The sequence below is a fragment of the Mauremys mutica genome, chromosome 10 (genome assembly GCF_020497125.1).
Source record: "Mauremys mutica isolate MM-2020 ecotype Southern chromosome 10, ASM2049712v1, whole genome shotgun sequence".
NCBI lineage: Eukaryota > Metazoa > Chordata > Testudines > Geoemydidae > Mauremys > Mauremys mutica.
In genome coordinates this window covers 12,376,788-12,400,608 of record NC_059081.1, presented here as the reverse complement: position 1 = coordinate 12,400,608, position 23,821 = coordinate 12,376,788, and the positions used below count along the sequence as shown (strand labels likewise).

Sequence of the window (23,821 nt, the reverse complement as noted above, 5' to 3'; positions counted from 1 at the left end):
TGTATTATACTGGGATTGGAAGGGGCAGAGATGGGGCTGAAGAACCCCTGGAGGTGCCCCTCCCCCCAGTCTGGAAGAGGGAGAAAAGAACCCTGTTCCATCCCCACACAACTCTGGTCTGGGACAAGGGGTGAAGGTCCAGGAGCTGCAGCAGGAGCAGGGATGAGGCTAGGGGGGCAAAATTGATTGGGGGCTGTGGGGTAGAACTGATTGCTTGGCAGGGGGTTGGGCAGTTGTGGGGGTAAAAGCTCCTGCACTGGGGGCCAAAATCACCTCAAATTTGGGAGTGTTGGCAATCTAATTGTCTCTCTCTCACACACACAGACTAGGGTTGACGGGGGGAGTACAGAAAACAAAAGACAGGCCAAAAATACAATATAATCTTAAAGAAACAAACCCAAACCACCATGACTTGGGGGCAATCCCATGATTGTTGGAGGTCTGATTGATGGTTTTTTAACCTTCAGAGCTGATAATATTGCTTATTCCCCATCCCACGTGAGAGGAAGCTATACATGTATACTGATATTACTGTGCTCAAGGGGATTGTACCGCTTTAACGATATTGGTATAGTGAAAGTGGCACAACTTTTGTGTGTGACAATTCCTAACAGAGGGCTTGAACACAGATAACCAATAATTAAGTTAAAACCAGTTCCATGACAATACTGAAACAATTAGCCATATTTGTAAAAAAATAACTATGAAAAGTAATGGAAATAGAGCAAATATTATAGCTAATATTATTTTGTGTATGTGAATAATGTAAATATTAGATTAGGAATAGAGATGTGTTTGATCAGTATCTCTTAGGCTCAAACTCTAATGCCCCAATCCAGCAAACATGTAGGCACCATGAGTGGTAAAGCTTTTCAGGATCCAAGCCTAAACTAGTATAACCAATTACTGGAATTTTCCTTTAATATTGCATAACTGAGCTATAATCCATGAAAATAGAAAAAACTACTAAATCCAAACAGCAACTGAAACGCCCTCATAAATCCACAATCATCCTCTAGATCTGAAATGTTTGTTCTCTCACTCTGTAACAATTGGATAGAAAATATGTTTTTTGGAACCTGTTTCTGAAACTGTAGAAGGCAGGGAGGAAATAAAGGGAATTATCAGTGATATTTGAATAATTTTTCCATTTGGAGTTAACAGAGGCCAGGCAATTCAGTTGATTTGGATTGTTCTTTACTTTTCTTTTCCAGAAATGCATTAAGTATGTCTGTATTACAAAACATTAATGTAAGCAAACGGATGGGCAGGCTTTAAAGAACTAGATTTTTATTAGTATATGCTGGATAATGTTGATTTCACAGTGCATACACAACTGATGAAAAAATACTTATATTGATAATAAACATTTACAGATAGCCAAAGTAAGAAAAATGTGGTTTGAAAACTTACCAGTTTGATTGAAGGATATTGTATATTTGTATTGTAACTTTGTATATTTTTACGCTTGATGTTGACAATTTATGTTGACAGAGTTATAAAACTTTAACTTTTTGAATCTCAGCACATACTGTCATTAAATGATGATTGTCTGGCGTCCTTTGTGGCTGAGCCCTCCTCCCCCAATTTCTCACAACTCTGAACATTTCAATTGATAAAAATAGAAACTGCTTAAGAATAAACAGTGATATTAACCTTTGAAATTATGAAAAAAGAAAAAGTGAATTCTGCTAAGCCTATGAACAGGTCACAAAGCTGTACCCACTTGAAGGTGTGTGTGTTTAGTTCGAAGGCGTGCAGTGTACCGGGGGGAAGTATGGGATTTGTGTGCTGAGTGTGTGGAGCTGTTTGTGTGGAGTCTGGGAGCGGGTATATCCGTGTGTGGGGGGGGGGAGGTTGTGTCTCTACTGGCGCGATGGCTGTGGCATGTGTGTGTTTGACTTGAGAGAGGAATCCCCAGCGGGCAGTGAAGTGTTAAGGAGCCCTGCGTGCTCACTGCACAGGCTGGGCGGAGAGTTCACGTCCGCACCCTCCTGCAGGAAGAAAGTTGCTGAACCTTGGAGCACGGGGGGACGCAGGGAGGGAGACGGACCCAGGGGGAGGGGACAGACCCGGGGAGGGAGGGGACAGCGGGAGCCAGGCCCAGGGAGGGAGGGGACAGAGCGAGGGGGGCAGAGCCAGCGAGGGAGAAATGAAGGGATTCAGCCGAGGCTTGGGAAACTTGGCTGCGCCCAGGGAGGTCCCGCCAGGCGCTCGCTGAGCCCGTGGCGCTGCACTCCAGGCGGCTGCCCGCTGCTGATGGCAGGGGAGGGGAGCCCCTGAGGCGCGGCGGGGCTCGCTGCACGGTGCCCCGGGGAGCGGGGCATGCTCTGCACCCGGCCCGGCCCGGCCCGGCCGCTGTGACCTGCTCGCCGGGGCAGTAATGCGCGCCCGGCAGCCCGGGCTCGCTGCCTCCCGCCGGCCAGGCAGCTGCGGCTCCAGCTGCGGCCGCCGCTAGCTCGGCGGGCTCCTCTGCCGGCCCCAGCTGTAGCGCAACCCCCCCTCCAGCTGCAGGCACTATGCCCCGGGGACGGGGGCTCTCCTCCCCCAGCGCCGCCTGCCTCTTCATCCTCTCCTCCCTGCTCCACCACCTCAGGGGTAAGCCGCGTCTCGAGTCCCACCCGAACCGGGCGGTTGTTTTGGGTAGAAATCGCAGAGGGAATCATCAACCCAACAGTCAGCGCCCTGGTTGCTTTCTGGGGCTGAACAGGGGCTTGTGACGGGGGGGAGGTCGGTTTCTTCCTGGCAAGCATCCCTTTGCCAAGGGCTTAGGGAGGGCGGGCTTCCCCTGAAGCAGCTAAAGACAGATGAAGCGCCCCATTGATGTTCCAAATTCTGGGGGGAAACTGGGTTCTGGATTTCCCTCCCCACCCTCTTAGAGGGGCAGGTGATCTCCTCCCACCCCGCCCCCCCCCACACAAAAGATTCCTTGAAACACTTTCTGGTTTGAAGGTTATAAATAACCTGTGTTGTTGTTGTTGTTTTTTGTTTTGTTTTTAATTCCATAACCTTGATCTTGTAGGTTTTCTACAGGGCCTTTGGACTCAGAGCTCTGTACAGGCACTATATATCACAGAGCTCACTCTGCTCACCACTGAGGCGCAGCCACCAATGATTGGGGGTGTTACAAGAGCCTCTTTATGGAGGAGTTTAATTAGTTTCAAGGTGGAATGTAGTGCAGTAGCTGGTATATGGTTCATGATACTGCCTGAAATGACTCTGCCACACCTACAGAAGTGAGATATCCGTATCAGGAAAGGAGTAGACCTCACAAAGTCCATGCACATGCATCATATTACAATCCTTGGTGCTCCTCATTTTAGGCCAAACAATGAAAGCACTAGTTCATTCTACATGTGCTTCAGAAAATGACAAACTCCATCAAATCTGGGGCAGGCTGTTAAATTTTATTTTTGTGCGTGGTGTCAGGGTGCTCAAGAGTTTTTGGACAGGTATCCCTTTTTACTAGCAATCCAAATATTTCCCCCCCCCCAGAGACTACATATCATTATTACAACTGAAAATAAAAATGCAGAGCATGAAAATCAACAGTTAGTGCCAATTAAATAGAGGAGTTAATCAGCCCAGAGATTCTCTTGATTTTTCTTCCTGTGTTTTGATTGTGTTTTATATTCCAAAATGTTTACCAAATTGCCGGATATCACAGTGCTAAATAACAGCCACGTTTGCCTTGTTACTCAAAACATCTGTATTTTTAAGAAGTCACACTTGAGGGGTGTTGTCTTCAGCTAAGCCTGGAACTGCATGTGCCCAGGTTTCCATATATACTATTGCTTTGTGCTGTTTCTCAGAAGTACCAGATCTCTGTGTCCAGGCACAGCAAAAATTGTAATGATAGTATATTGTTATCTGAACAGGCCTGATTATCTTTCTCTAAGTGCCCTGAGAGGCTAGTAGAGAGCTAGCCAGCAGTCATAATGACTTGAACCATTTGTACGAAGGGCTCAGCTTCGATTTCCAATGGTTTCTGAACAATTTTGGATTTTGCTCCTTAGCACAAAGAACAGGCAAGTTTTTGCTCATAGATATTCTCCAAGGTCCCCACTTCAAGGTTTTTCTTTTTAATGCGATGCCTTACGTTCAGCGTTGGTAGAGACTTGCTACTGAATGTGGCCTACACCACATCCCTGGATGTGAACTGACTTGCACTGTGTGGGTCTGGATTTTAAAACTCAAGCCATTCTCTGCTTGGCATGAAAAGGGAATAAAGTTTGATTATAATCAACTTCAACTGAAGAAATATTCCTCCCTGGAATATTGGTTAGGCTCCCCGAGTGTTTGGGTTACAGGTCTTCAGTGATCTAGTTGGAGAGTGGCAGCGTTAATAATCATAAAGTCTAAAACATTCATTTTATTATTTGTTGAGATCTAGGCCCCCTTTCCTTGTATTGCTCCTGGCTCAGGTTCAGCCCTAATGTGAGGGATGTGCTTAATCCAGAGAGCTGTCATTGTTCTCCTCAGCAGGGATGCTTTTATGGCTCCTGGAAACCTATTAAAACAGCAGCAATTTATGATTGTGCTCTGATAATACTGGAAATGGCCACTCTCTTTATTAGTGTAGTGCTGGTCTCTTATAAAGTGAGCCCAATAAACTGCTTTGAGTCCACTATTCTCTTATTTACCCCTTGTGTTTACATTTTTAACTAGCTACATTTACAGGCTCTTCATCTTGTGGAGAGTGCTATGGCATGGGGCAGTAAAACTCAACAGATTTTCACCATAGATTTTCTTCCTTCCTATGGGACTAATCCTAAGAGATGCTGAGCACTCATAACTCCCACTGACTTCAGTGGGCCACATAGATGTTTCAGCCCCGACCTAGCTAAGGTGGATGAAATCTCGCACCTAGCTACATGGGTACAAAGCTAACTATGTATCTCTGTTTCAGGCAAGCCGGTACATTAAAATGTGTTGTGTACTAAGGAGCTGGCTATTTTGGGCTTTATAGCAGAAATGGTTTAAAATAAGGTCACAGCTATTTGCATGGCTGTTTGGTGGCCTCCCTGAGCGCCTCTCAGAAAGTTGCTGTCTGGTGTAGCTCACTCTGCATCATCAGAATTTTGGGATTATAGCTGAGTTATCCTCCTGGGTGTAAATCTTGCCCTTTCCCCCCCCATAGAATCAATCATAGAATATCAGGGTTGGAAGGGACCTCAGGAGGTCATCTAATCCAACCCCCTGCTCAAAGCAGGACCAATTCCCAACTAAATCATCCCAGCCAGGGCTTTGTCAAGCCTGACCTTAAACACCTCTAAGAAAGGAGATTCCATGACCTCCCTAGGTAACCCATTCCAGTGCTTCACCACCCTCCTAGTGAAAAAGTTTTTCCTAATATCCAACCTAAACCTCCCCCACTGCAACTTGAGACCATTACTCCTTGTTCTGTCATGGGTAAAGAGGTCCCTCTTGCACTGGAACCAGCGCAGTTCTGCTGTGCCAAGGAAATGGCATGATTTGAGGAAGCCACTCAGAGTCTCCTGGGTGCTTGAGCAGGGTGGAACTAGATATAGGGCAGAGCAATATGGAGAATGGGTGCAGCTCCTCCAGCCTCTTGTAGTTGGTGGCATGCAAGCTTGGGTTATGCCAGAGGCTGCTGTAGTAGGATGGCATGTTAGCAGCTGTGGAGATCTGTGCCCTAGGAGGGGTGGATTCCTTTCCCAGCTAGAGCTGGTCCAAACCTTTTTGTCAAAATATGCTGTTTTAATAAAGCTGAAATGTGTTACGTGGAGGTGTATCGATTTTAATAGAGTTAGAGAGAGCCTAAGACTCACACTCTAACGCAGGGGTGGGCAAACTATGGCCTGCGGACCGGATACGGCCCACCAGCCGTTTTAAGCTGGCCCTCGAGTTCCCTCTGGGGAGCGGGGTCTGGGGCTTGTCCTGCTCTGGCGCTCCAGCAGGGGCACAGAGTAGGGGGCTGCTCCACATGACTCCTGGAAGCAGCCGCATGGCCCCGCTCTGGTTCCTACATGCTCCAATGGCCCAGCTCCCATGGGAGCTGCAAGGGACCGGTGCCCGTGGATGGGGCAGTGTGCAGAGCCACCTGGCCGCATCTCCAAATAGGAGCCGGAAAAGGGACATGCCGCTGCTTCCGGGAGCCGTTTGAGGTAAGCGCTGCCCGGAGCCTGCACTCCTGAGCCTCTCCCTATGCCCCAGCCCTGATCCCCCTCCCACCCTCTGAATCCCTCAATTCCAGCCCGGAGCACCCTTCTGCACCCCAAATTCCTCATCCCCAGCCCCACCCCAGAACCTACACCCCCAGCTGGAGCCTGCACCCCTTCCCGCACCCCAACCCCCTGCCCCAGCCCTGATCCCCCTCCTGCACCCCAACCCCAATTTTATGAGCAGTCATGGCCCTCCATGCAATTTCTATGCCCAGATGTGGTCCGTGGGCTAAAAAGTTTGCCCATCCCTGCTCTAAAGCTTCCTGGTTAGGACACTGGCCTGGGATGTAGAAAATCTAGATTCATGTCTCTGCTCCACCTGGGTTAGCATAATTTGAGATGAAAAATTCAGCACTGATTTGGGCAGAGCAATCTAGGTCTCCCAGGCCAGGGGTGATGCACACCACCCAAATCAAAAAGCTCAGGTTTTGATCCAAAAATGGCCATTGTGACACACATCCTTTTTTTCCGACAACATTGGAAAGGTTTGGTTTTATTCCAGTGCACTACGAAAACAAATGTCGAAACTTCAAAAGCTGCCATGAAATGGAATTGTTGCCTCTGGCCAGCTCTGATCCTTGCACCTCGCTGAGTGACTTGAGTAAGGTGCTGCGGAGGAAGTATTAGCCATGGGACAGAGTGGGAATGGCCCAATGGAGGGGACTCTTGGTTTAATAATAATATTAAGACTAGATGATCTTGTGGTTGCTTCTGGCCTTAAACTCTATTAATACGTAAATCCTCACAGTCCCACCTGTAAATGAGGATAACTCATTTACAATATTTTATAAAGAAGGGAGGTGAACATTATCCTCATTTTCCAGACAGAAGATCAAGTGATGTCTAAGTGTCAATGGGAAAGCCAGGATTAGAACTCAGCCACGTTTGGCTTCTAGAAATGTCCTCTTAACCATACTACTTGGTAAACATCACAGAATATTGTTAGTGAGGGATTTGGCTTTTCAAAACCAGTATCAGAGACCCATCAGGCATGCTAATTTCCACAACAGTTTGTTTTCTTTCTAACTAGTCCCCTCCTTTACCCCCTGAATTCATGTATAAGGAAAATAAAACACAGCAGTTTTACTAGACTACAAAACTCATTGTTACAAGGCTTCTTGTGAGTGGGGAAAGCTTTATAATCAATATTTTGTTTCATTTTTTGAATTCTTGAAAAGTCCAGAAATTGGGCTTGGTTTAAGGAGTAAATTGCTTGTATATAATAAGCAATCAATTAAATGACATTATAATAAGCCTAATGTTAAATGAAAACAAAACCAGACAGTATCCTTTAATGAAAACCATTGAAAAAATATCATAGCTCCCTTGATTTAGAGAGAGTGAGTTAAAATGAATCATCTTGTCGGTTATAGATAATTGTCAGTGTGAGGCATTTACATAAACAGTCAGGGCACAATCCTGACTTAAAAATTATGATGGAATAACTTACCCTTTTCTAGCTTCTAACCTAGAGCATGACATGCCCTTATACAGCTGTCCAGCTTGATTCACTACTTCCTTCCTCTTCGATACATCCCTCAAACTTGAGTGACTCATACAGCCAAATCCAACATTTACAATTTTTAAATATAAATGCATCCAAGGAAGGCAGCAGTTGGGATTCATGTGCTGACATTACAACAAAAAGTTCCCCCTAAAGAGCAAAACTTTAATCCACCCATTTCCAGACATCACCAAGTCTGCTCAGCCTTCGCTAGCTTTATGCGTAGTGCAATAGCGTCTGTGGATATAATTGCCTGCAAATTGATGAACTGTAGCACGAGGCCTGAAATGCTTTCATTGACATTCAGTATGGAGAAAATACTGTGGGCTCAGAATTCAAGCCTAGGGCATTTCCTTTTAGACTGTGCAGCATCCACATAGACTTCTCTGTTGGAATTTTGTCTAATTAGTTATCGACAGTTGACGTTAATAGCTGCACACTGGAGCACAGAGACACCAGTGGCTTCAAATGTTATTTTCATCATAACTATAGACACCATTAAACGTAAGCGGTTGCATTCAAACCTAATACTTTTGATGTTTAGTACGATTTAACCCTAGTGATGGCAACTCAGAACTAATTTAATGTGATAAGAACCTCCATACTAGATTCTGCATATAAAACCCTGTTGGTTGTCTTTACTCTGTATGACGCTAATAATTTAAGGGTGCAGCTATCATTGCAAGTTGTGTATGCCTGAGTCAATGTGTGTTTTGCATTAGCACTGCACGTAAAAAGCATATTACCATACAGTGTGGAGCAACATGTTCCATTCTAACATGCATTGGACATTACCCAAAATAAACAAGCTGTCCTGCTTAACCTGGATATCCTATGGAAATGGCTCTTAATAAATTAAAGCAATTTAGAGTAAGGATGTGACTCAATTATGTAAATCACTCATGTAGGAAGCAGGGATAGGATATAATTAAAGGCTAATTTAAGATGAAAAAGTTGTATTAATATTTTACCCTACTAGTTCATTCAGATGAAAAGGAATAATAATAGTAAAAAAAACCTACTATGTCTTGTTTTACCAGTTTTTAAAAGTCAATGTTATCTAGGATTTGCAAGGAGTAACATTAATACCAAAGTAATGACTGTTGTGTTCTAGCAGAAGTCTTGGAAATATTTAATTGGATTGATCAATTGACTAACTCTCTTCCAAAATTAATTGATCTGAGCATGGAGGGGAGGAAAGGAAATCACTAGAGTCCTAATTTTCAGTGGTTCAAGCTCCAAAGGCCTGTGAAATGTTTAATCTTACATTAATTGTTACAGCAAGTGTATTGCAATGAGCACTAAGATACCAATTTTAAGCTATTTCACCCATAAGATAACCCCATTCTCTGTTGGTTTTTATTGCTGAAGGTCTCAATATTTGCACAAGTGGAAGTGCTACTTCCTGTGAAGAGTGCCTGCTCATTCATCCAAAATGCGCTTGGTGCTCCAAAGAGGTATGTACTTGGTCTTGTTTTTCTGTTCCTCTTGTGGGCTTTTAGTGGGTCAATATAAACTACTTACTACAAAACAGAGAGACAGGCTTTCCTTTCCTTTCCTTTCCTTTCCTTTCCTTTGCCTCTTCCCAGAATCATTACCCACCAAAAAAGATTGGTAAAGATGAGGGAAGTTCCTCCACATCGCATCTGCTTAGGCTGTCACACACACACAATCTATAAGTTCTTTGACAAACCGAGAAGTGGATCTGCTTTTCCCTTTTTATGCATCCGAAATATACTTGCACTCTGCCATTTGCTCAGAGCAATAACCTTGCTGGGTCGGCATGTTTGGTTGAATTAATCCCATACGTCGTATTTTCAGACCACTGTGTGTTGCTGAATGTTGCACTATATGAATTCCTTTTCACTGAATGTTGTACGATTTTCACATCTTTAGTCGGTTTTACTGGAGTTCTAACGGCCCTAGTCACTGGCATTTGACTTCATGTTTGATAAATTAGCTACCGTTTCTGCAAAGCCTGGAAAGAAACTGATTGTGTACTTGGCCATACTTTTCATAATGTTTGCACGATGCCAGGACCTGATGGTCAGATCTGAGAATATTCAGCGTCCAAACTTCCTGTGTGTGGGCAGAAATGATTGGATCTCGTCCTTAAATAGTATCCAAATGGAGGAGGGTTGCAGAGTGCTCAAAGGTTAGGGGCTGCGTTTTGAAATATAGGTCAAGATTATACCCCCTTACACCCTTGTATAGGTTAAATGCTTGGAGAGGTTACAGAGCAGGGAGAAGAGCAGTCACGGCTGAGCTGCTACTCTCCTCTGCCACGCAGGTGGGCAGGCAGGGACTGGGAGAGGGCAGAGCCTTTGATCTACCCTTGCCATGTGCTGTTCCCTATAACTGAGCCAACACAGAGGAGGAAGTAATCTACATTAAATATAGGCTTGTTTTCCCCCTGGAGCAAGGGTGGAATCAGGGAGAGAATTGTGGCAATTCCCTGCATGATCTGTTCCTGGGGCACTGCAGCTCTGTGCTGCCCTTTTCACAGGACAGATTGCAAACTGGTAGTGTAGCCCATAAAAACGTACCACCACCCTGTCTTGTGTCCAGATTTACAGTGTGTGTTTATAATATATACACTACCTAATAAAATGATCTTGGCAGTCCATCGATCCGGTGATGACAAATCTGTGCAGATCATCTATTGTTGGTCTCATGGTGTGCCCTCGGATGACTGTACAAGCCAATTCTAGAGGTGCACATTTTGCTGCTGATGGTGCATGGGAAGTTCGCGGTCAGTGGATTGTGCGCTGCTGCTGCTCTGTGACGTCGTTCGTGTGTCTCTTGTAGACGCTGGCAGCGGTCTTCCTCAAAGGCAATGCAGGTATTTCTAACTGTTGCACGCCACTGTGTTCTGTCGCTGGCGGCGTCCTCAAGGTCCCTAGGTTTGATACTGCTGTACTGCAGATTGGCTTTGATGGTGTCCTTGTAACATTTTCGTGGACGACCTATATGCCGGATGCCCTGGGAGAGCTCACCATACCGAAGCTGGCGGGGGATTCTGTTGGCATCCATGCGGCTGACATGACCGGTCCAACGTAGCTGTGACTTCATGATCATCATTTCGATGCTGGTCATCTGGGCTCTCTTGAGGACCTTGAGATTGGGCACTTTGTCTTGCCAGCGGATCTTCATGATGTTGCGGAGGCAGCGCATGTGGAATGCTTCAAGCTGCTTGATGTGACACCTATATAGTGTCCATGTTTCGCACCCATACAAAAGAGATGAGAGAACAACAGCTCTGTACACAAGCAGTTTTGTTGACATCCGGCTGTTGTGGTGGTTTAAATCTTTGACACGCAGACAGCCAAGTGCCTGGCTTGCTTTGGATATTCGTGCATTGATCTCATTATCCAGTGATCCATCACTGGATATGACACTACCCAGGTATTTAAAGTTCTCCACTACTTTAAGCTGAGTGCCGTCAATGGAGATACTCGGGACAGAAGCATTTGATCCAGGTGCAGGTTGATGAAGAACTTCTGTCTGTCCGAGGCTGATAGTTAGTCCCGAAGAGTTGCGAGGCCTCAGCAAACTTGTTGACAATGTGCTGAAGATCATTTTCAGTGTGAGCCATGAGGGCACAGTCGTTGGCAAAGAGTGCCTCGAGGAGTTTCTGCACTGTCTTAGTCTTTGCATTCAGGCGACGGAGGTCAAAAAGTGAACCATCGTGCCGGTATTTCAAGTATATACCTCGGTCCAGATCTTTCATTGCATGGTTAAGGACGCATGCAAAGAACAGGTTAAATAGGACAGGAGCGAGAACACATCCTTGTTTCACGCCATTGGTGATGTTGAAGGGGGCTGATGTGGCTCCATCAGGCAATACTTCGCCTGTCATGCTGTCATGAAAAAAGCATATAATCTGGACAAATTTTCTTGGGCAGCTAAATCGTGTTAAAATGGTCCAAAGGGCTTCCCTGTTGATGGTATCAAACGCCTTTGTCAGATCTATGAAGACAGCATACAGGTGCATGTTCTGTTCAATGCACTTCTCTTGTATTTGTCTGACAGCAAACACCATGTCGACTGTGCTCCGGCCAGGTCGGAAACCACATTGACTTTCAGGTAGATTTGCCTTGGAAATACTGGCTATTAGGCAGTTCAAGATGATGCAGGTGATGATCTTCCCACCAACGGAGAGGAGGGATATGCCTCTATAGTTTCCATATTCTGCTTTGCTGCCTTTGTTTTTGAAAAGAGAGACAACAGTAGCGTCGCGGAGGTCCTGTGGTATGTTTTCATCCTCCCAGATGCTGATGATCACACTGTGGAACGCTGCTAGTGCTGCTGGACCTGCTGCTTTGTATATCTCTGATGGTATCCCATCTTTTCCAGGAGCTTTTCCTGAACTCATCTGGCTAACAGCTTTCTTAATCTCATCTATAGTGGGCGGAAAGTCAAGATCTGTCAGAGCAGGTTGTTGTGGAATTTCATTGAGGACATTATTATTCACGGTTGATGGTCTATTGAGAAGGTTGCTAAAGTGTTCTTGCCATCTTTCGTTGATGCCTTCTTTATCTTTAATCAGCGTTGTGTTGTCTGATGAGAGCAATGGGGTGGTCCTTGGTTTAGAAGGTCCATAGACAGTCTTAATAGCACTGAAGAACATCTTTGAGTTGTGAGTCTCAGCATAGTGCTCAATTTCTTTGGCTTTGCTCTCCCACCAGTTGTCTTGTATCTGACAGAGGTCTTCCTGTGTTTTGCTCTGAAGGTACTTGAAATGGTCCCGTTTAGAGACTGAGGAGGGGTCATTCTGCCATTCGATAAAGGCTTTTCTCTTTACTTCCAGTGCTGAGATATTTCTTCTTGGTTCTCATCAAACCAATCCTGATGTGTTCTTTTCTTTGGTCCAAGAGATGTTATTGCTGTGTCAGTCACTATCTGCTTGAACTGGTCCCACTTTTCGGTTACAGTACCGATCAATTGATAGCCTTAAATTATTACTTATGTAGTGTCCTAAATTGTGCTGTTAAGACTGTATTGCTGTGTTACCTATAGTTTTCATGCTGTTGCAAAAGAGTGAATAGGGTGTATAGGGAGAAGGAATGCAGCAAAAGCCTCTGCTTTTGAGACATCTTGTATACAGCTGCAAGAAACTATTTCAGCCACGTAATCGGTGGTGGTGATTTTAGAATACAGGAATGTTGTCTATTAAGCTGTGGGTATCCAATAGGTTTTTTTTCTTGGCATAGAAAGGCAATTTTTGAACAATTCTGCCAATGCAAATGTTTGTCTGGTAGTCGTTGTGACTGTTAATTGTAGATCAGTTTTTGGCACTAGTGTTGTGATGTTGCATAGCAAGCCATAGTTTTTTTTTGTTTTTTTTTTAATGATTTCTAAATGGAATGTGGGGCAAAAAGGGGAAAGAAAACTATTTACAAGAGAGAAATACATTCTTAGATCAAGGTTGGGTCAGCTATTTAAATATTAATTTCAAAGCCTTTCTTTGCAAATACCAATCATAATAATGAAGAAATAAACTGGCCAGTTAAGAACCATGTATTTCTAAAAGACAGTGTTTTTAACTGTATTATAAATGTCACCTGGGATTATTACTTCTGAAAATCTAAAAGCATTCTTGGTTTGCATGTCACTATTTGTCTATTTCTCTTCAACTTGAACAATGAAAACACAGTAGTCTAAGCTGTTATATTTTCTGATCATGGATTTCTAGACAATTTCACTTTCTTATTTTCACTAATTAGCATTTACAGGCCAAGCAATGTAGTGTTATTCTGCCGGGGAATGCAAGTTTTAAACCAAATATGGCTCCATTGGAACTTTAGACATGAGAAATACCTCCATGAGTTTGTTTTGTAGATGGATGTTTTTACAAAATGTAAATAATTTGGGTGTTAAAATGGTATCAGTATAATAGCATGTATTATATGCTCAGTTTGTACTCCCCAAAATAATTTTTTGGCCAGTGATCTTTACAGTTCACTGGTGTTAGCTCCTAAAAACCATGAAATATTTATGTATATAGTGCTAACTTAATGAACTCCAATACTGAAAAAGAGCCCTCAGAAATGGATAGCGTTTGCTGTTTTAATTACTCCGTGGTATTGTGTTAGCACAGTCAGAACAGCAATCACGAAGACCCAATAAACATGGAAGCCAATGACGACATTTTGACAGTTCCGTTTCAGAGCAGAACTACATGTTCAGGGTGTTGGCTGTGATGAGAACTATCACACAGCTGGCTCCAGCTGAACTTTCCCTGGGTGCAGCTGGTGGCTTGTGGTTAGATCATTGAAAGTGCTGTAATAACCTTTCCCCTCTTCTTATGTGACAAGATGGAACAAGGGACTCTTTTAAATCTGATTAACAGTTTGGATCCTACCTCCTTTTGTTGTGATTGTGCACTTTAAAGACATTTCGCCTCAGTGCGTGTACCAGTGGTTCTCAAACTTTTGTACTGGTGACCCCTTTCACATAGCAAGCCTCTGAGTGCGACCCCCCCTAATAAATTAAAAATACTTTTTTATATATTTAACACCATTATAAATGCTGGATGCAAAGCAATGTTTGGGGTGGAGGCTGACAGCTCGCACCCCCCCCATGTAATAACCTCGCGACCCCCTGAGGGGCCCCAACCCCCAGTTTGAGAACCACTGGTGTGTACTGAGGGGCTCCCAGCAAGCAATTCCAGTTCATTGCCCACTGTGAGTTCTGCCTGTCTTAGGCTTCGTCTACAATTAAAATGTAGGTCGACATTGCTCAGGGATGTGAAAAATCCACACCCCTGAGTGACACAGCTGTGTCAACCTAGCCCCTGGTGTAGACACAGCTAGGCTGATGGAAGAATGCTTGCAGTGACTTAGCTACCCTCGTTCGGAAGGTGGTGTTCCTACACCAACGGAAAACCCCCTTCTGTCAGTGTAGGCTGCATCTATGCTACACGGTTATGCTAGCATACTTGTGGCGCCATAGCTATGCCGGTAGAATCCCTGTAGTGTAGACGTGGCCTTAGGGTTTTACACTGCTGCCCAGCACCATAGTATCTCAGTGCCTTCCATGTGAAATCAGTAGCCAAGTGCCTAATAGACTTCATGGAATCTCTGGCTCTCTTCCCTATTTGAGCTAATAACACTGCTTGGGGTAGTTTTTGTTTTTGTTTTGGTTGGTTGCTTTGTTTGTTACATGGTGGTTGGGTGGTTTTGGAGATGGTGGGCTAAGAGGATAGATCGGGCTGCCAATGTTGTGATTGCCATTTTGCTGCTTTTTAAAGAGGGAGGTACTACATCATTCCCTGAAGACAGACAGGCTTTGGATTAATCTGAAACTGGAAACTTTCTCCATAGCCAGATCTTCTCTCAACTGAGAATGGTTTGCTCCCATGTGCTTCATCCCAGGTTTTGTGATCTGCTTTGTCCCGGAGGAGCATAGCTGTGTCAGCCATTCATAGACTGAAATTCAGTCTCTAGTGTAGCTGGGTCTTTGATCCATTAATTCAGTGGGTTCTCAAACTTTTGTACTGGTGACCCCTTTCACACAGCAAGCCTCTGAGCCGCTTATAAATTAAAAACACTTTTTTCTATATTTAACACCATTATAAATGCTGGAGGCAAAGTGGGGTTTGGGGTGGAGTCTGACAGCTTGCAATCCCCCCACATAATAACCTTGTGACCCCCTGAGGGGTCACGACCCTAGTTTGAGAAGCCCTGCATTAATTGCTTTGAAATTAGGAACAGGGCCTTTAACTGACACCTGAAACTGACTGGAAGCCATTGGAAGGATTTGAGCATGGGCCTGATGTGCTTCTGGGGCACTACGCTATGGAGGAAGTGGGCATATGCATTCTGTACTACCTGGAGCCTGTCTTCATGTTCAGTTTCAGATGAAGTGAATTACAGTGATTCTGCTTAGAGGTAACAAATGCACAGATCACTGCGGCCAGGCCTCTTCTGGGAAGAGGGAGAAAAGTTTCCTAGCAACCTGGAGATGAAAGAAGGCATTTTTAGACACAGGTCATCCAAGTTTAGTGAGGAGTCAAACATGACCACTTTGCATGGGGGCTGTACACTTTCATAGGAAGGTGGGAATAGTCTATTGGCTACTTCTTCAGAGCGTTTCCCCCATCCAACCAAAAGACATCAGGGTTGAGTGCTGGCTTCTTGAGGACTTGGCAAACTATTGTATTTTTCAAAGAAGTTTGGTAGGTGTGCTTCTCTGAAGGAGGCATTGATAATTTCCATCCATAGCGGGTGTAGCTGCTTTTTGCTAGCTCTCTCCATCCAGGAGGGACATGATCCATTTCACAGGTTGTAGCGCTAACATTCCTCAGGGCTTCTTGAGCTTCAGTAGCATGATGAGGCCAAACTCGACTGGGGTTGGCTGGTGGATAATATGATCTGATTGGGGTGGAATTTTCTTTCCCAGTTAGCTGCACACACATTTGGTTGATCTTACCGGCAAGTATGCTGACAGCTCTTCCCAGCAGTTGGTGTTTGGGTCTGATGTCTGGGCTAGGCAGCACAGGTTGATTAGCTGGTTCACTAGGTGGAATAGCTCTGCCAGCGCTGATTCTGTTGTCCTGATTACAGAGAAGCAGAAGGCTCCTTTTGCTTCTTTTACTGCAGTGACACAGTCCGGTAAGCTTTGTTTGTGCTGCTGGTGGGTGGACTCCGAATTTCTTTGCACCAGTGATGTTCTTTCTGCCCGTGTGCTTCATCCTCCATACATCATCTGTGAACTGTGGTGTTTTTCTCAGCCCATATAGGGGGAGTGGGCAGTTTTGGGGCGAGACACTGGTAGTGGCTATCAAGTGATTGTACCGACACATTGGCACCTTGGTCTTGTTATTGGGTGGCTTATTGTTGAAAATGTAGGTGGTACAGGAGCTTTTTGGGCGACAGATCAGCTGAGGTGATGTGGTTTGGTGTCTGTCTGACAATCCTTTCACAGGCAATTGGGTTAATCAAGTACTTCGTCTTTGGGACAGGTGTCTCCTTTCATCCTGAGGAGGTATTAACCATTGGAGACTCCTCTGGCTGCTGTATTTGCCTGCTGTATTTTAAGCAGGATACATTGCAGCCTTATTCTCTCTGCAGTGTATTGGCTCCGAGCCTGAACGTTTTGTGTATCAATTGTACTTGTGCTGTTTCAGAGGTCACCACCAGCTTCCGCTGGCAGTCAGCATCTCTGTTCTGGTATTCAGTATCTCTCTTCCCATCGAAGTTTGATGATGGATGCTTTGACTATAGGAACTTGCTGATATTCATGCAGCCCCTGAGTTCCTGTGAACCAGGCGGATCTGCACAATTCTTGAGGCTGTTAGAAACCTGGAAATGAACGCAGATTTGGTTGGCTCATGGCAGAGCACCTTGAAGGCTAGGACTTAAATGAGTCAATTTAAATCCCCTACTCTGCACCATGTGACCTTGCGGGGAGGGGGTGGGGGCGGACCTGTAGAGAGGAACCAGCCAGAGACTCCAGCTGGTAGGAGCAGCTGCAGAAACAGCTGAAGCAGGGACCTTTGGCCATTTAGACAACTTTCTGCAGGTTTGACTGGACTTTTTCTGCTTTGTGCTGATTGGCCGTTTGCTCCAATGTTCTCCCTCCCAATCCCTTAGTCTCTTCACTTCCACTTCACTGCACATCTTCCCCTCCTACCCTCTTTTCCCCTGCCCTGTCCCCCTCACTCCTGTTCCTTTCAGTGCGCCCTCTCTCTTCCCTGTTCTTTCCATTCATCTGATCCCCTCCTAATTAACCCTCCTTCCAAATAGTGAGACAAACGTATTTGCCACCATTACCGTGTTCACTCTGCTTGTGTGTTCTACCCTTTCCCCCTTTCCTGTGTCTCCTAGTCTACTTAAGTTTGCAAGCTCTTCTAGGCAAGGGCTGTCTGTTACTCTGTACAGTGCCTAGCACAAAGGGGCCCCATCTTGGTTGGTCTTTAGGCACCACCCTAATAAACATGATTAATAATCTCTTAAAGAAGAAGCTGCAAGATATGTAGATTGAAGTAGCTAGTGTTAAAGGCCTCTCCATAGTGTGGTGTTTAAAGATGATGCAATGGCAGGGGTGTATGAGTGAAAATATATCAGAGAAATAGAATATGGATTTGCAAAGTGATTCAAACAGCTACAGCCCTCAATTCTCTGCTGGAATTTGGAGAATCTTTCTTCAGACTGCTAAGGCCTTACATATTCCTTTTAAACTTGTACTAATTTTGGATAGTCTTTGGGATCTTTTCATCAGTGTAACGTTTTCTGGGTGGCAGCAGAGGAATCTAGTTGACCTCCCATTGGAGGCATGTTTGCCAATATTGGTGGAGTGTGCTGGTGAAAGCAAATAGCACTGAAGGAAGCTCTTCTGTCATGCTGGGAGCTGCCATTGTGCTTTTATTCCCTGCCAAACTTAGCAATGAATGAGCAAAAGGGGGGAAAAAAAAAGGCTGGTCTCGTGAATCTATTTCCCCCTGTTAAGTATCCTCACACCTTCTTGTCAACTGTCTGGAATGGGCCATCTTGATTATCAGTACAAAAATTTTTTTTCTCCTGCTGATAATAGCTCATCTTAATTAATTAGCCTCTTAGAGTTGGTATGGCAACTTCCACCTTTGCATGTTCTCTGTATGTATATATATCTTCTTACTATATGTTCCATTCTATGCATCTGATGAAGTGGGCTGAAGCCCACGAAAGCTTATGCCCAAATAAATTTGTTAGGCTCTAAGGTGCCACAAGTACTCCTGTTCTTTTTGCGGATACAGACTAACACGGCTGCTACTCTGAAAACTGGAAAAAATATAATCTCTGGTATTTATGCCAGGAAACTGAGGGAGGAACAAGAGATATTGAGAAATGAATCAAATGATGAAGTTAAGGGAAGGGAAATTTATTCAGTCCAGTCTTACATTAATTCAGCCTAAAGAAGAAATAAATGCCAGGGAAAAATCCAGCACAGATCAAGGCAGGGATTAAATGGACCCTCTTAAGTATTCTCCATCTCAGGCTTATGATCTGTTTATTGTATGAAGTAAATATTGCTTACAGTGAATCAAGTTGATTTGTAGATAATTTTCCTATTGTTGTTCCAGTTTTTTTTTTTAATCACTAATCTTTGTTTGCTTGGCTGCCATTAGTTTGGGAAATCCTTGGGGAAGGGACAGTATTTGGCAAGCACCTAGCACATTGTGAGTGCTACTGTAAACAAACAAAAACATTCAGGCACTTTCTAGCCAGATTAGCTTTGCTCTAGAACAAACAACATGTTTGGTTACTAACCTCTGGTGGATATTTAATGGGTTTCTTTGTAGGATAGGCAGACAGGCAACTTACTGGCAATATTGCATTCATATTCTTACATACATGGTGCTTATTTGAGTGGTTTTATGTTAATTTATAAATGGGAGTAAACTGCAAAGTCTAGGTCTGAAGCTCAGCTTTTGTAAAGGTTGGGTCAGGGAGTTTGGTTTCAGTTCATCCCTAGATTCTGTTTTTCTTTTATTGCTTATAAACTATTGTGGCCTGTATAGTATCCTCTTCTCTTCCCCTTCCTCCCCCTGCTTCTTCCCGTATAATCTTTGGGAGCATCTCCCTTGTCTGTCATTGAAGACTTGGCTTTAGTGTTTGTTATGGATCTGGTGCCAAAAGTGTGCTTGGCGCTTTATTGATGGTGTAGGAATGAGATAATTTAGTGACTTTTTTTTTTCTGATGGATTGTTCATTGCTCCTGCAAGGTATGAGGTAGATCAGTGAGATACTGTAGATTTTATAATTTCATAGCATAAATAAAACATCTGCACATCAGCTTGATTTTTTTTTTGTTTTAATTCTTTGATTTAGTGCCAAACATCCTAGGAAGTAGGCAAACTAGGGTGGGATGAGTGCGGAAGGGACAGAAATGTCTGAAAAAGCAGCATGGGAAGTTGCTACTTGACATTCTGTGGATTCCACAGAGAAACCCAGGTGCAGCAAATTGATAAAGCTTCAAAAACCACTGCATGAAGGAGCTAAAACTGGCTGATCTTGTATTGAGGCTGGTGTGTGGTATTCTGCTCCTTTGCATGTGTCTGCCAACAGATAGCGGGCCAGAGCCTATGTAAGCATGCATCAATCATTCCGGAGCCCTTAGCTGTCCCAGATGAAGTCCACATACTCCTTTCCTTTCACAGATGGCCACTGTACACTGGAAACTCTCCAAAGTGTTTATGTTATGCCACAGTAAGGTGTGAATAGATGTTTGCTGATAGTAAGTCACTGATGCCATGGTAGGAGTAACTTTTCTGTAGTTAGTTATGTGTGTCTGCAGATTATCATACCTATTGCTGGTAAGCCTGATTTCAGTACCAGGCAAACTGGTTGAAACTATAGTAAAGAACAAAATTCTCAGACACACATAGATGAATATAATTTGCCGGGGAAGAGTCAACATGGTTTTTGTAAAGGGAAATCATGCCTCACCAATCTACTAGAATTCTTTGAGGGAGTCAACAAGTATGTGGACAAGGGGGATCCAGTGGATATAATGTACTTAGATTTTCAGAAAGCCTTTGACAAGGTCCTTCACCAAAGGCTCTTAAGGAAAGTAAGCTGTCATGGGATAAGAGACAAGGTCCTCTCATGGATTGGTAACTGGTTAAAAGATAGGAGACAAAAACTAGGAATAAATGGAGGGCTTTGGAGCGGAGCCCGGAGCAGTGGAGCTGCAGGTTTTTGGCAGAGCACAACTCCAAAGCCCTGAATAAATGGTCAATTTTCAGAACAGAGAGAGGTAAATAGTGGCGTCCTCCTGCAGGGGTCTGTATCGGGACCAGTTCAACATATTCATAAATGATCTGGAAAAAGAGGTAAACAGTGGGGTGGCAAAATTTACAGATGATACAAAACTACTGAAGATTAGAGTGATAAGGTGTCCAGTTTTCGACCGGAACACCCGGTAGAAAAGGGATCCTGGTGGCTCTGGTCAGCACCGCTGACTCAGCCATTCACTGTCTGATTGGCAGCGCTGTGCAGTGGGACTGTTAGGCTCCCTGCTAGCCTCCGCTCCATGAGGCTGCCAGGAAGCAGCCAGCATGTCCCCACTCTGGCTCTTACACGTAGGGGCAGCCAGAGGGCTCCTCACGCTGCCCCTGCCCCAAGCACTGCCCCTGAGGCTCCCATTGGCCGGGAACCTCAGATGGCTAAATTCGACATCTTCCATTTTTGTATGCAGTGTTGTAGCTGTGTCGGTCCCCGGATATTAGAGAGACAAAGTTTATGGCTTATTACAACAATCTGTAACCCACTAACCCCCTCTTTTTGTCCTAAGACAGGCAACTCTACTTTGAATGGTCCCTTACAATATGTGCTAACTATTTATGCTAAACAATCTGTTCCACCTTGCATTACATGTCCTGGCAGTACATTTCCCAGACTCGAAGAAGAGCTCTGTGAGACTTGAAAGCTTGTCTTTCTCATGGTGACTCCTGCAACAGACATGGAGCCCTAAGTATCTGCTTTCATTTGATACCTTACAAGACACTCTTTATAGACAAATACTATGACAGCAATATGTTAGGTGTAATGAGTTTGTCAGGCCTGAGAGGAGTTGCTGTCACAGAGCAGTGCCTCTTGGTCACACCACACACTCCAGCTTTCACAACATTTCTGCAGCATTGTCCTCTCCTGTATCATCCCTGCATTCTCACTGTGGCATTAGTTTGATCTGAAAGGTTCAGTCCCTCTAGGTACTGGATGCATTGGTGGTGCAGCCAATCTAGATGACATTGTCCTCTCCCTCTCACCTCCCTCTTGCTGCAGATCGTTGCATGTCAAAACAAGGCTCCAATTGCGGAATTAATTTTTTTCCCCCTTTTGTTCCTTCTCCAACTCCTAGGAATTTGGCAGTACAAAATTCATCACATCAAGGTGCGACTTCGTAGAAAACCTGATTACGAATGGCTGTGCAGGGGAACTTGAGACTCCCAAAAGCAGCATAAACATAGTGGAGAATCTTCCTCTAAGTAGCAAGGGCTCCAGCTTGACCCTTTCGGATGTTACACAAATAATGCCTCAGAAGATCTCGTTGAATCTGCGGCCTGGTGAGTTAACAATGATGCTGACCTTTGTTCTGGATTAGAAGGGGTGTGCGTGCGTGTGTGTGTGTGTGTGTGTGTGTGAAATTCTGAGTAGATTTGAGATGTCAGGCCCTGACCCTGTAACTTACAACACAAAGGTAAACTGCTAAACCCACGCAGTCCTATTGACTTCAGTCCACCTGTGCATTGTGGAGTAAGGGCCTCAGTATTTCTGCTCACTCGAGAGGGCATTATGTTGACCTCCAGATCAGTTAATTCTTTTATCAAACCCCTGTAAGTACTAGTCTTAATCCTTTAGAAATACATAAAGGGACATTCTCAACTTCAAAATTAGTTAATTAAAAAGAAAGAGTTAAAAATGGCCTCAGAGTCTATATGTAACCTCCAGCCTGACAATTGTTGTGGTTTACAATCATAATGTTCTAATTCAGGGGTTGGCAACCTTTCGGAAGTGCTGTGCCGAGTCTTCATTTATTCATTCTAATTTAAGGTTTGGCGTGCCAGTCATACATCTAAACGTTTTTAGAAGGTCTCTTTCTATAAGTCTATAATATATAACTAAACTACTGTTGTATGTAAAGTAAATAAGGTTTTTAAAATGTTTAAGAAGCTTCATTTAAAATTAAATTAAAATGCAGAGCCCCCCAGGACCCGGGCAGTGTGAGTGCCACTGAAAATGAGCTCACATGCCGCCTTCGGCACACGTGCCATAGGTTGCCTACCCCTGTTCTAATTAAACAAATTTTAAAAATGCTTATCTGTTCCTTGTTGCTGTGTGAAAGACCCAGAAAAACACAAATTGCAAGATCAGGGCTTTGGCTGTTACTGACATAGGAGGTTTGAACTTGTGACCCTAAGCCATCCGTTCCCCTGAAACTTCCAATTAAAAAGCAAAGCATTTATAATTGAAAGAGCCGGGACTGAGCCATGGAAGCATGTTTGTTATCTAAAGTTTCTTGCAAAGGAAAAAAAAGCTGTAGTGTGGGTTGAGCATTCTTACAAAAATATTTGGCGTTTGGTATGTAAGACAAAAAAGACTCTTTACAGCAAAGCTAAAAGCAAATATAAAAGCTCGATTCATAAAAAGAAAGGGTATGTGAGTCTGGGATTGGTGCTTTTGCTCCAGATTTTTCAAGTGTATAGATCAGGGGTCCCCAACGCAGTGCCTGACGGGGCATCTAAGTGCGCCCGCGTACTGGCCAGCGGATGAGCATCCGCCGAAATACCGCCGACAAGCTGTGTCATCCAGAGGCGTCGCCATCAAAATGCTGCCGCAGGGGCGATGCCTATTGATGTTGCCGCTTGTCGGCGGCATTTCGGCGGATGCTCGTCCGCAGTCACGGTCCTCTGTGGCTCGTCGTCTGGCGCCCGCTAGACAAAAAAGGTTGGGGACCACAGATATAGATAAAGATGAAGTATGTCGTCTTTTCCCATGAAGAGGGGGAAGATTGAGCTAGTACTTGGTGGCTTCCAGTACCAATGCTGCTTTGGTGCTTCCATCAGTTTCTGCACAATGCAAGCTTTAACTTTACAAATATTCTAGCCCTTAAGGTTCTGAATAAAATCTTCCCAACGTGAATCAATGCAGTGCTCTCTTAGGGCCACTTACATTGGAAAGGTTTCAGAGTGGTAGCTGTGTTAGTCTGTATCAGCAAAAAGAACGAGGCGTACTTGTGGCACCTTAGAAACTAACATATTTATTTGGGTGTAAGCTTTCATGGGCTAAAACCCACTTCATTGGATGAAGTGGGTTTTAGCCCACGAAAGCTTATGCCCAAATAAATATGTTAGTCTCTAAGGTGCCACAAGTACTCCTGTTCTTTTTACATTGGAAAGTACCTTATTCTGCAAAGAAGCAGCAGTCTCAAGGCCAATACTGTTTTAAATTGGGCACCCAAAATTAGTGGATGCTTTTGAAAATGCAGATCAAACCCCTGTCTTCCATCCCAGGACAGAGCCTCTCCAATCACCTTTTTGGCTGTGGTGATAAAGACTAAGCAGCCCAGGAGTAGGGAGGGAAGTGTGGGCTTTGTCTACACTACATAGCTTTTAGCGACATGGCCGTGTCGCTAAAAGTCGGGCAGT

At 44.4% G+C, this 23,821-nt stretch overlaps 1 protein-coding gene across 2 annotated transcripts in view; it reads left to right on the top strand.

Moving 5' to 3' along the window:
- ITGB5 (integrin subunit beta 5) overlaps positions 1-23,821 on the top strand; it is a 129,195-nt gene that overhangs the window by 19,133 nt on the left and 86,241 nt on the right. The window contains exons 1-3 of one of the 2 annotated variants that reach the window (XM_045032443.1): positions 2,134-2,598; positions 9,061-9,146; positions 21,535-21,739. In XM_045032443.1, coding sequence (XP_044888378.1) covers positions 2,520-2,598; positions 9,061-9,146; positions 21,535-21,739 — 370 coding nt within the window. In that variant the 5' untranslated portion in view covers positions 2,134-2,519. Of the gene's footprint in view, positions 1-2,133; positions 2,599-9,060; positions 9,147-21,534; positions 21,740-23,821 lie in introns of those variants that run through there. The other variant, XM_045032444.1, reaches the window with a different exon arrangement.